Raw genomic sequence first — 12,840 nt, forward strand, 5'->3', positions numbered from 1 at the left:
AATTTTGCACATACACACTACTAACATTAGTAGTGTGGAATATGCAAAAAAAAAAGGGGATATGAGATGGTTTACTGTATGTAAACCATGTCTCATATCCTGTCGGGTTTGTGCAGGAGAAATGAAAAGCCGGCAATTGAATTACCGGCTGTTCAAAGATATCGCGCTGAATGAAATCTAAATACAGAATATATATATATATATATGTGTCTCAATGACATATATATATATATATATATATACTGTATATATGTTTTAATGAACATTTGAGCACATAAATCCATTAGATGTCGGTTTTGCAAGCCTGCGCGAAAATCTCGCAGTACGGATGCCATACGGATTACATACGGAGGATGCCATGCGCAAAATACGCTGACACACCCTGACTACGGATCACTATTTTGGGAACATTTCACCGTATTTCGGCCGTAGTACGGACGTATAATACGTGGCGTATTGTCTTACGCCGAGTGTGACGCCGGCCTGAATGTGATTTTGAGCACCTTGAAGGGTGCAGTTTTTAGAATGGTGTCACTTTTAAGTATTTCTGTCATATAGGACCCTCAAAGTCACTTCAAAATGTGATGTGGTCCCTGAAAAATAAATGGTTTTGTAAATTTTGTTGTAAAAATAAGAACTTGATTGTCAACTTTTAGGTCTAATAACTTCCCACCAAAAAATAATTGTTTCAAAAATTGACCTGATGTAAAGTAGATATGTGGAAAATGTTATTTATTGACTATATTGTGGGGCATAACTCTTTGGTTTAAGGGCATAAAAATTAAAAGTTTGAAAATTGCTACATTTTCTAAATTTTTGCCAAATTTCCATTTTTTTTAAACAAATAAACGCAAGTTATAGTGTTCAAATTGTACCACTATCATGAAGTACAATATGTCACGAAAAAACAGTCTCACAATCAGTGGGATCTGTTGAAGCGTTCTAGAATTATAACCTCATAAAGTGACAGTGGTCAGAATTGTCATGGCCATGAAAACAGGCTTGAGGGATGAAGGGGTTAACCAAAGGGAATCTGGATACACACCCTCCAAACTATATATCCTTTTGTGTTGAAACCTTACACCCTGTTGCAGAGAATATTCCAGCCCAGGGTTAGTCTCTTCCTAGATGTACCAGCAATCACATGACAGATCGGCTGTTGCAGCCACCCCTGTGTGTAGACATGGCTGACTTGCTAGCTGGTTAGGAATGTTCGCTTACTGCTTCCCCCTCCTCCTGTTGTGTCGCTCAACCATGTAAGTATTACCCAAGCGATATCCATCCATCCATCCATTCCTTCTGTAATCTATGACTTCTGTGCAGTCAGTGACCAGAGTTCTGGACATTGTCCTGCTATAAGAGCTTTCCCTGCACTCTCTTCTATATGAGGTTTATTGCACTAGAAGAAGTTATTCACTTACGAATATGGTTTCACTTTCAATACTATACATGTGAAAGTATCACAGCTTGTAAATGCTTTTTGTAGCCAGCCAGAAGTCTTTCACCTCTTGTTTGAGGGATTTTCATCCATTCTTCCTTGGAAAATTCTTCCAGTTCTGTGAGATTCCTGGGTTGTCTTGCATGTACTGTTATTTTGAGGTCTAGCCAGTAGCTCTGCGCTCTGAGGGGCCCACCTGGAGCTACGCTACTGTTAACTGTATCAGCGTGCGCAGCACACCCATACAGTTATACTTGGCGGTGGAGCAGGGAGACACTATGTATCAGTGGAAAGCAATGATGAGAGAGGGGGCATCACGCTCCCCATCATTCCCCCTTTGCTTCTGACAGGGGGTGAGATGACGTGACTACATGGCAACTGCTGTGCTGACATGTGCGGGTGCTCAGAGCAGTGGGAGATCCAGGAGGAGGTGTGTGTGTGTGTGTGTGTGTGTGTGTATATATATATCTAAAAAAATAAAGGGAACACTAAAATCCCACATCCTACATATCTCTGGATGAAATATTCCAGTTGCAAATTTTTATTCATTGCATAGTGCAATGTGTTCAGAACAATAAAACATAACAATTATTAATGTAAATCAAAATGAATATTCCATGGAGGTCTGGATTTGAAATGATGCTCAAAATCAAAGTGGAAAATCAAATTACAGGCTGATCCAACTTCAGTGGAAATGCCTCATGACAAGGAAAAGATGCTCAGTAGTGTGTGTGGCCTCCATGTGCCTGTATGACCTCTCTACTGTACAACGCCTGGGCATGCTCCTGATGAGGCGGTGGATGGTCTCCTGAGGGATCTCCTCCCAGACCTGGACTAAAGTATCCGCCAACTCCTGGATAGTCTGTGGTGCAACGTGATGTTGGTGGATGGAGCAAGACATGATGACCCAGATGTGCTCAATCAGATTCAGGTGTGGGGAACGGGCGGGTGTCCTCCGAGTATTTCGGTGTGCTCGGAGATTTAGTTTTTGTCAACACAGCTGCATGATTTGTGGCTGCTGGACAGCCTGAACACATGCAGGGATTGCCTGTTTGTTAGGGAATCCGCAAATCATGCAGCTGTGTTGACAAACTAAATCTCCAAGCACGCCAAAATGCTCAGAGGACACCAGAGCAAGCTCGGAAAAACCCGAGCAACTAGTATACTCGCTCATCAATACTCCCCATCTAACCCCCCTATAGCCATTTAAAAGAGTATATATATATATATATATATATATATATATATATATATATATATATATATATATATATATATATATACACAATGCAAAGACCAATATTATCAAAATTACTACTATAGAAGACCAAAACAAAACTATTCAATGTCTACCACTATCACCACTGCACAGCAAATACATAATATAATACACCATATATACTCGAGTATCAGCCGACTTGAGTATAAGCCGGGTATGCATTGTCCCCTCATCCCTGTCCTGCCATGCGTGGCTCCCCCGTCGCTGTCCTGGTATGTGTGGCTCCCCCTGTTGTATGCACGGCTCCCCCAGTCCCGAATTTCTCAGCTCCCCCAGTCCCGCATGGCTCAGCTCCACCGGTCCCACATGGCTCAGAGCCACCCCTTCCCCTGGTTTTATGTATGCTCACATTGCCTCCCCTCCCTGCCATACTCGCCCTCCTCGCGCTTGCATCTCCGTTGTCACGGCACCAGTGGCTGTCCTCTCCTTAGCGGTCACGTGGTACCGCTCATTAAGGTAATGAATATGTGCTCCACACCTATGGGAGTGGAGACGCGTCCATATTCATTACCTTAATGAGCGGTACCACATGACTGCTGAGCAGAGGAGAGATGCCGGCACCAGATAACGGAGATGCAGCGACGGAGGGTGAGTATAATGTCTTCTGATAGCCGGCAGCTGCGGCTGCATCTGTCACTGTGCCACAGCCTCCGGCTCCTGTCACCCGCTGCTCCACGCCACTCCCCCGCCAGCGTTCTGGACAATTGACTCTTGTATAAGCCGAGGGGGGCGTTTTCAGCACAAAAAATTGTGCTGAAAATCTCAGCTTATACACGAGTACGGTATATACGGTAATATGACCATTACCTTTACATAACAAAACACTATACAGAGACCAATGACATCCATACACTTCTACTATATAATGACTGAAACAAATTTAGCTGCTACTAAATAAAAATTTTTAAAAAAACCTACTAAAAAGAGCAATATTACCACCTTACTGTAACCGTATATTGGTAGATACCAGTCCCGCAGAACATACACATGAGTACAGTACAGTTATATATAGTGACTTAGGGTACGTGTCCACCTTCAGGATGGCCGGCGGTTTGGACGGAGCTGCAAACCCGCTCCACCCTAAGCTCCACCCCCTTCTGTGACGCGATGATGCCGGATGTATTCATTGCACACATCCGACATCATCACACCCCACACATAGGGCCCTGTGTTTTACCTTGCGGCGGCGCAGGGTCACCGCAAGGTACATGCTGCGATCTTAAAAGACGTGCCGCATGTCCGGAATCGCAGGGCCGACGGATGCGTGTTACCACGCATAGTGGAGACGGGATTTCATAAAATCCCTCCACTATGCTGTAACATCTGGACGCTGCGTGTTTGACGCTGCGGCTCTGCGCAGCGTCAAACACGCAGCATTTCCTGAACGTGGAAACATACCCTTACAGCTGACGATCTTTCTGATTTGGGTCACTCACTTTTCCCATTTCTTCCATGTCGCCCAGACCTCCATTACCACTTCTCCAGCCACAACTCGTCTGCACAGATTACAACAAAAACAGTTCTCACATTTCTAGTGAAGTCTCCAATCTATTCCCAACCTTCAAAAACACCCCACTCTGCATACACCTGAGGCATACTGTAGAATACTGACCCCAATATTTAAAAAACTGTCTCATTACTATGATCACTCCATCCCCCAAAAATTAAAGTGTCCCATAAAAAGTATTAATACCTCCACTGTACAAAGGCCTGTATGCTCCTTTGAAGGATATAATATCCCATCTCCCCCTTCCAGCACCAAATACCCTTGAGTGTCCATTTCATGTTAACAATTTCTGTAGGATGTTCACTAAACTATTATTATTATTATTATTATTATTATTATTTATTGTTATAGCGCCATTTATTCCATGGCGCTTTACAAGTGAGGAGGGGTATACATAATAAAAACAAGTACAATAATCTTGAACAATACAAGTCATAACTGGTACAGTAGGAGAGAGGACCCTGCCCGTGAAGGCTCACAATCTACAAGGGATGGGTGAGGATACAGTAGGTAAGGATAGAGCTGGTCATGCAGCGGTTTGGTCGATCGGTGGTTACTGCAGGTTGTAGGCTTGTCGGAAGAGGTGGGTCTTCAGGTTCTTTTTGAAGGTTTCGATGGTAGGTGAGAGTCTGATATGTTGCGGTAGAGAGTTCCAGAGTAGGGGCGATACGCGAGAGAAATCTTGTATACGATTGTGGGAAGAGGAGATAAGAGGGGAGTAGAGAAGGAGATCTTGTGAGGATCGGAGGTTGCGTGTAGGAAAGTACCGGGAGATGAGGTCACAGATGTAAGGAGGAGACAGGTTGTGGATGGCTTTGTTCGTCATGGTTAGGGTTTTGTACTGGAGTCTCTGGGCAATGGGGAGCCAGTGAAGGGATTGACAGAGGGGAGAGGCCGGAGAATAGCGGGGGGACAGGTGGATTAGTCGGGCAGCAGAGTTTAGAATAGATTGGAGGGGTGCGAGAGTGTTTGAGGGGAGGCCACAGAGCAGGAGGTTGCAGTAGTCAAGGCGAGAGATGATGAGGGCATGGACTAGGGTTTTTGCAGATTCTTGGTTGAGGAATGAACGGATTCATGCAATATTTTTGAGTTGAAGTCGGCAGGAAGTGGAAAGGGCTTGGATATGTGGTTTGAAGGAGAGATCAGCGTCAAGGATAACACCGAGGCAGCGAGCTTGTGGGACTGGGGAGAGTGGGCAGCCGTGTACTGTAATGGATAGGTTCGTTGGGGGGGTCACGTGAGATGGGGGAAAGATGATGAATTCTGTTTTGTCCATGTTAAGTTTCAGAAATCTAGCGGAGAAGAAGGATGAAATAGTGGACAGACATTGAGGGATTCTGGTTAGTAGGGAGGTGATATCTGGTCCAGAGATGTAGATCTGTGTGTCATCAGCATAAAGGTGATACTGAAAGCCATGAGATTCTATGAGCTGTCCCAGGCCAAAGGTGTAAATGGAGAAGAGCAGGGGCCCAAGGACTGAACCTTGTGGGACTCCGACAGATAGGGGGCGAGGTGAGGAGGTGGTGTGTGAGTGGGAGACGCTGAATGTCCGGTCTGTTAGGTATGATGAGATCCAGGATAGGGCCAAGTCTGTGATGCCAAGGGATGAGAGGGTCTGTAATAATAGGGAATGGTCCACTGTGTCAAAAGCAGCCGACAGGTCGAGGAGGAGGAGAACAGAGTAGTGTCGCTTGCTCTTGGCGGTTAAGAGGTCATTGGTGACCTTAGTTAGGGCAGTTTCAGTGGAGTGGTGTGACCGGAAGCCAGATTGTAAGCGGTCAAAGAGGGAGCAAGAAGAGAGATGGGAGGACAGTTCAAGGTAGACGTGTTGTTCCAGTAGTTTTGAGGCATAGGGGAGAAGTGATATAGGGCGATAGCTAGATACAGAGGATGGGTCAAGAGAGGGCTTTTTGAGGATAGGTGTGATGGAGGCATGTTTAAAGCTTGAGGGGAAAACACCAGTTGTTAATAGTGTTGAGCATTCCGATGCTGCAAGTATCGGGTATCGGCCGATACTTGCTGTATCGGAATTCCGATACCGGGATTCCGATACTCTTGTGGTATCGGATATCGGGTATCGCAACAACATTAATGTTAAAATGTGTAAAAGAGAGAATTAAAATAAAAAATATCGCTATCCTCACCTCTTCGACGCAGCCGGGACTTCAGCGAGGGAACCGGCAGCGTTGTTTGTTTAAAATTCGCGCTATTACTTGGTTACGTGAATTCCCGGCTTGTGATTGGTCAGGTCGGCCATATTGCCGGGACGCGGACCAATCACAGCAAGCCGTGACGAAATTACGTCACGGCTTGCTGTGATTGGTCCGCGTCCCGGCAATATGGCCGCCCTGACCAATCACAAGCCGTGACGTCACGGGAGGCTGGACACGCGCCCATTTTAAAATGAGCGCGTGTCCAGCCTCCCGTGACGTCACGGCTTGTGATTGGTCAGGGCGGCCATATTGCCGGGACGCGGACCAATCACAGCAAGCCGTGACGTAATTTCGTCACGGCTTGCTGTGATTGGTCCGCGTCCCGGCAACATGGCCGACCTGACCAATCACAAGCCGGGAATTCACGTAACCAAGTAATAGCGCGAATTTTAAACAAACAACGCTGCCGGTTCCCTCGCTGAAGTCCCGGCTGCGTCGGACAGGTGAGTATAGCGATATTTTTTATTTTAATTCTTTCTTTTACACATTTATATGGTTCCCAGGGCCTGAAGGAGAGTTTCCTCTCCTTCAGACCCTGGGAACCATCAGGAATACCGTCCGATACATGAGTCCCATTGACTTGTATTGGTATCGGGTATCGGTATCGGATTGGATTCCGATACTGTGACGGTATCGGCCGATACTTTCCGATACCGATACTTTCCGATATCGGAAAGTATCGCTCAACACTAGTTGTTAATGATAGGTTGAAGAGATGGGTTAGGGTTGGGATGAAGATTGTGGTGAGGTTTGGGATGAGGTGGGATGGGAGCGGGTCAAGTGCACAGGTGGTGAGATGCGATCTTGAGAGCAGAGTGGAGAGTTGATCTTCTGTAATGGTGGGGAAGTTGGTTTTGGAGGGGGAGGGTAGGGAAGTTGGGAGGAAGGGCTCTGGGGGTTGTTGACCAAAACTGTCTCTGATGTTATCAATCTTCTGCTTGAAGAATGAGGCAAAGTCTTCAGCAGAGATAAGTGGGGAGGGGGGAGGTGCTGGGGGACGGAGGAGAGAATTGAAGGTGTTGAATAACTGTTTAGGGTTGTGAGACAGGGAGGATATGAGAGATGAGAAGTAGGTTTGTTTAGCTGTGGCGAGTGTGGCCTTGAAAGTAGTGAGGGACTGTTTGAATGCGATGAAGTGGTCGTTGGAGTGGGATCTTTTCCATCTGCGCTCAGCAGCCCTGGAAGCTCGCCTCAGTTCTTTGGTCAGGCTGGTGTGCCAGGGCTGTCTGTTGATTTTGCGAGCTTTGGTATGTGTAAGTGGGGCAGCAGATTCCAAAGCTACAGCTATTGTGGTGTTATATAGAGCGGCAGCGTCATCCGCATTGTGTATGGAACTTATGTCTGTGAGAGGGAGGAGGGATTCAGAGAATGAATGTAGGTCAAGATGTTTAATATTTCTGCGAGGGTGTGAAAGTTTGTGGGGTGGGGACTCTAGACATGGAGTGGAGAGAGATGAGAATGTGAGAAGGTTGTGGTCAGAGAGTGGAAGAGGGGAGTTAGAGAGGTTAGATAGGGAGCAGAGGCGGGTGAAGATGAGGTCCAGTGTGTGACCATCTTTGTGAGTGGCTGCAGAAGACCATTGAGTGAGGCCGAAGGAGGAAGAGAGAGATAGAAGTTTAGTGGCAGCTGAGAGGGAGGTGTCAATGGGGATGTTGAAATCGCCCATGATGATAGTGGGGATGTCTGCAGAAAGGAAATGAAGTAGCCAGGTGGTGAAGTGGTCAAAGAAGATGGTGGCTGGCCCTGGGGGGCGGTAAATGACAGCCAGTTGGAGGTTGGAGGGGGAGTAGATGCGCACAGAGTGCACCTCAAAGGAAGGGAGGGTAACAGAGGGTGGCAGTGGGATTGGGGTGAAGGAGCAGTCATCTGACAGGAGAAAACCAACTCCTCCGCCATGCTTGCTGCTGGGGCAGGGTGTGTGAGAAAGGTGGAAGCCACCATAAGAGAGTGCAGCAGGAGAGGCTGTGTCAGAAGGGGTGAGCCTGGTTTCGGTGATGGCAAGGAAGGAAAGTTTGGTAGTAACAAAAAGATCATGGATGTAGGAAAGCTTGTTACAGACAGAGCGAGCGTTCCACAGAGCTCCTGTTAGTGAGACTGGGGAAGCGGAGGCTGGGTGAATGGGTATAAGGTTAGAGAGGTTACGGAAGTTTGTGATGGAGCGTGGGAGGGAGGTAGAAATGACTGTGGGAATATGGTGAGGAGGACCAGGATTTGGAGAAATATCACCAGCAGTGAGAAGGAGCAGAGATAGTGTTAGCAGGTGGGAGCAGGAGAGGGCGTGAGGGGGCTGCCTGTGCTTTGAGACAGAGGATTGTATGTTAAGGAACAGTTCTGAGGAGGAGGTGAGATGGATGGGGAGGATTGAAGAGGAGATGAACAGTTCCTTACTTGGTGTGGGGATTGGGGGAGGTAGCAGAAAGTGAAGGATTATAGGGGTAAAAGTGACAACAAACAGAAACATTGTTTACAGTGACAGGCCAGTTACCTTCAGTTCCCTTCAGGTTCAATTCAGGTTTTAATTCTAATGTAATCCACACTTTTAGAACACACTTCTAGGGATCACACTGCAGACTAAAGTCATGCAGACTTGTGCTATGCAATATATGGAAAACTAAGTGCGTTCAGGTGTGGAGCAGAGAGGAGTGGTCTCTGCTCATCTTGGTCAGAGAATTAAGGGTGGACCAGATGCATACAATCAGGCCTAAGTAAACAATGTCATAAATAACACAGGGCAAGCTGGGGTTAGCTGAAAGGCATACCATATGAAAGCAAAGAGCAGAGGGAAGTCTATGTGCAAAGCTGGGTGATGTATTATGTGCACTTCATAGCAGGAGAGCAGGAGAGCTGGATGAACATACCTGTTGGAAGAATAGAGATGCTTGTTAGAGTGCGATGGTGGCAGGTAGCAGGGCGCAGTCTGTATACATCTTTCAGGTTTTAATTCTAATGTAATCCACACTTTTAGAACACACTTCTAGGGATCACACTGCAGACTAAAGTCATGCAGACTTGTGCTATGCAATATATGGAAAACTAAGTGCGTTCAGGTGTGGAGCAGAGAGGAGTGGTCTCTGCTCATCTTGGTCAGAGAATTAAGGGTGGACCAGATGCATACAATCAGGCCTAAGTAAACAATGTCATAAATAACACAGGGCAAGCTGGGGTTAGCTGAAAGGCATACCATATGAAAGCAAAGAGCAGAGGGAAGTCTATGTGCAAAGCTGGGTGATGTATTATGTGCACTTCATAGCAGGAGAGCAGGAGAGCTGGATGAACATACCTGTTGGAAGAATAGAGATGCTTGTTAGAGTGCGATGGTGGCAGGTAGCAGGGCGCAGTCTGTATACATCTTTCAGGTTTTAATTCTAATGTAATCCACACTTTTAGAACACACTTCTAGGGATCACACTGCAGACTAAAGTCATGCAGACTTGTGCTATGCAATATATGGAAAACTAAGTGCGTTCAGGTGTGGAGCAGAGAGGAGTGGTCTCTGCTCATCTTGGTCAGAGAATTAAGGGTGGACCAGATGCATACAATCAGGCCTAAGTAAACAATGTCATAAATAACACAGGGCAAGCTGGGGTTAGCTGAAAGGCATACCATATGAAAGCAAAGAGCAGAGGGAAGTCTATGTGCAAAGCTGGGTGATGTATTATGTGCACTTCATAGCAGGAGAGCAGGAGAGCTGGATGAACATACCTGTTGGAAGAATAGAGATGCTTGTTAGAGTGAGATGGTGGCAGGTAGCAGGGCGCAGTCTGTATACATCTTTCAGGTTTTAATTCTAATGTAATCCACACTTTTAGAACACACTTCTAGGGATCACACTGCAGACTAAAGTCATGCAGACTTGTGCTATGCAATATATGGAAAACTAAGTGCGTTCAGGTGTGGAGCAGAGAGGAGTGGTCTCTGCTCATCTTGGTCAGAGAATTAAGGGTGGACCAGATGCATACAATCAGGCCTAAGTAAACAATGTCATAAATAACACAGGGCAAGCTGGGGTTAGCTGAAAGGCATACCATATGAAAGCAAAGAGCAGAGGGAAGTCTATGTGCAAAGCTGGGTGATGTATTATGTGCACTTCATAGCAGGAGAGCAGGAGAGCTGGATGAACATACCTGTTGGAAGAATAGAGATGCTTGTTAGAGTGCGATGGTGGCAGGTAGCAGGGCGCAGTCTGTATACATCTTTCAGGTTTTAATTCTAATGTAATCCACACTTTTAGAACACACTTCTAGGGATCACACTGCAGACTAAAGTCATGCAGACTTGTGCTATGCAATATATGGAAAACTAAGTGCGTTCAGGTGTGGAGCAGAGAGGAGTGGTCTCTGCTCATCTTGGTCAGAGAATTAAGGGTGGACCAGATGCATACAATCAGGCCTAAGTAAACAATGTCATAAATAACACAGGGCAAGCTGGGGTTAGCTGAAAGGCATACCATATGAAAGCAAAGAGCAGAGGGAAGTCTATGTGCAAAGCTGGGTGATGTATTATGTGCACTTCATAGCAGGAGAGCAGGAGAGCTGGATGAACATACCTGTTGGAAGAATAGAGATGCTTGTTAGAGTGCGATGGTGGCAGGTAGCAGGGCGCAGTCTGTATACATCTTTCAGGTTTTAATTCTAATGTAATCCACACTTTTAGAACACACTTCTAGGGATCACACTGCAGACTAAAGTCATGCAGACTTGTGCTATGCAATATATGGAAAACTAAGTGCGTTCAGGTGTGGAGCAGAGAGGAGTGGTCTCTGCTCATCTTGGTCAGAGAATTAAGGGTGGACCAGATGCATACAATCAGGCCTAAGTAAACAATGTCATAAATAACACAGGGCAAGCTGGGGTTAGCTGAAAGGCATACCATATGAAAGCAAAGAGCAGAGGGAAGTCTATGTGCAAAGCTGGGTGATGTATTATGTGCACTTCATAGCAGGAGAGCAGGAGAGCTGGATGAACATACCTGTTGGAAGAATAGAGATGCTTGTTAGAGTGCGATGGTGGCAGGTAGCAGGGCGCAGTCTGTATACATCTTTCAGGTTTTAATTCTAATGTAATCCACACTTTTAGAACACACTTCTAGGGATCACACTGCAGACTAAAGTCATGCAGACTTGTGCTATGCAATATATGGAAAACTAAGTGCGTTCAGGTGTGGAGCAGAGAGGAGTGGTCTCTGCTCATCTTGGTCAGAGAATTAAGGGTGGACCAGATGCATACAATCAGGCCTAAGTAAACAATGTCATAAATAACACAGGGCAAGCTGGGGTTAGCTGAAAGGCATACCATATGAAAGCAAAGAGCAGAGGGAAGTCTATGTGCAAAGCTGGGTGATGTATTATGTGCACTTCATAGCAGGAGAGCAGGAGAGCTGGATGAACATACCTGTTGGAAGAATAGAGATGCTTGTTAGAGTGCGATGGTGGCAGGTAGCAGGGCGCAGTCTGTATACATCTTTCAGGTTTTAATTCTAATGTAATCCACACTTTTAGAACACACTTCTAGGGATCACACTGCAGACTAAAGTCATGCAGACTTGTGCTATGCAATATATGGAAAACTAAGTGCGTTCAGGTGTGGAGCAGAGAGGAGTGGTCTCTGCTCATCTTGGTCAGAGAATTAAGGGTGGACCAGATGCATACAATCAGGCCTAAGTAAACAATGTCATAAATAACACAGGGCAAGCTGGGGTTAGCTGAAAGGCATACCATATGAAAGCAAAGAGCAGAGGGAAGTCTATGTGCAAAGCTGGGTGATGTATTATGTGCACTTCATAGCAGGAGAGCAGGAGAGCTGGATGAACATACCTGTTGGAAGAATAGAGATGCTTGTTAGAGTGCGATGGTGGCAGGTAGCAGGGCGCAGTCTGTATACATCTTTCAGGTTTTAATTCTAATGTAATCCACACTTTTAGAACACACTTCTAGGGATCACACTGCAGACTAAAGTCATGCAGACTTGTGCTATGCAATATATGGAAAACTAAGTGCGTTCAGGTGTGGAGCAGAGAGGAGTGGTCTCTGCTCATCTTGGTCAGAGAATTAAGGGTGGACCAGATGCATACAATCAGGCCTAAGTAAACAATGTCATAAATAACACAGGGCAAGCTGGGGTTAGCTGAAAGGCATACCATATGAAAGCAAAGAGCAGAGGGAAGTCTATGTGCAAAGCTGGGTGATGTATTATGTGCACTTCATAGCAGGAGAGCAGGAGAGCTGGATGAACATACCTGTTGGAAGAATAGAGATGCTTGTTAGAGTGCGATGGTGGCAGGTAGCAGGGCGCAGTCTGTATACATCTTTCAGGTTTTAATTCTAATGTAATCCACACTTTTAGAACACACTTCTAGGGATCACACTGCAGACTAAAGTCATGCAGACTTGTGCTATGCAATATAT

The 12,840-nt window shown here is 45.9% G+C and overlaps 1 protein-coding gene across 1 annotated transcript in view; it reads left to right on the forward strand.

The window, feature by feature from the left end:
* The first annotated feature begins 1,066 nt into the window (after positions 1 to 1,066).
* TREH (trehalase) overlaps positions 1,067 to 12,840 on the forward strand; it is a 77,033-nt gene continuing 65,259 nt past the window's right edge. The window contains exon 1 of the mRNA XM_077250466.1: positions 1,067 to 1,256. Within this exon, the coding sequence (XP_077106581.1) occupies positions 1,210 to 1,256 (47 nt within the window). The 5' untranslated portion in view covers positions 1,067 to 1,209. The remainder of the gene's footprint in view (positions 1,257 to 12,840) is intronic.

This window comes from Ranitomeya variabilis, chromosome 4 (assembly GCF_051348905.1).
Source record: "Ranitomeya variabilis isolate aRanVar5 chromosome 4, aRanVar5.hap1, whole genome shotgun sequence".
Lineage (NCBI taxonomy): Eukaryota > Metazoa > Chordata > Amphibia > Anura > Dendrobatidae > Ranitomeya > Ranitomeya variabilis.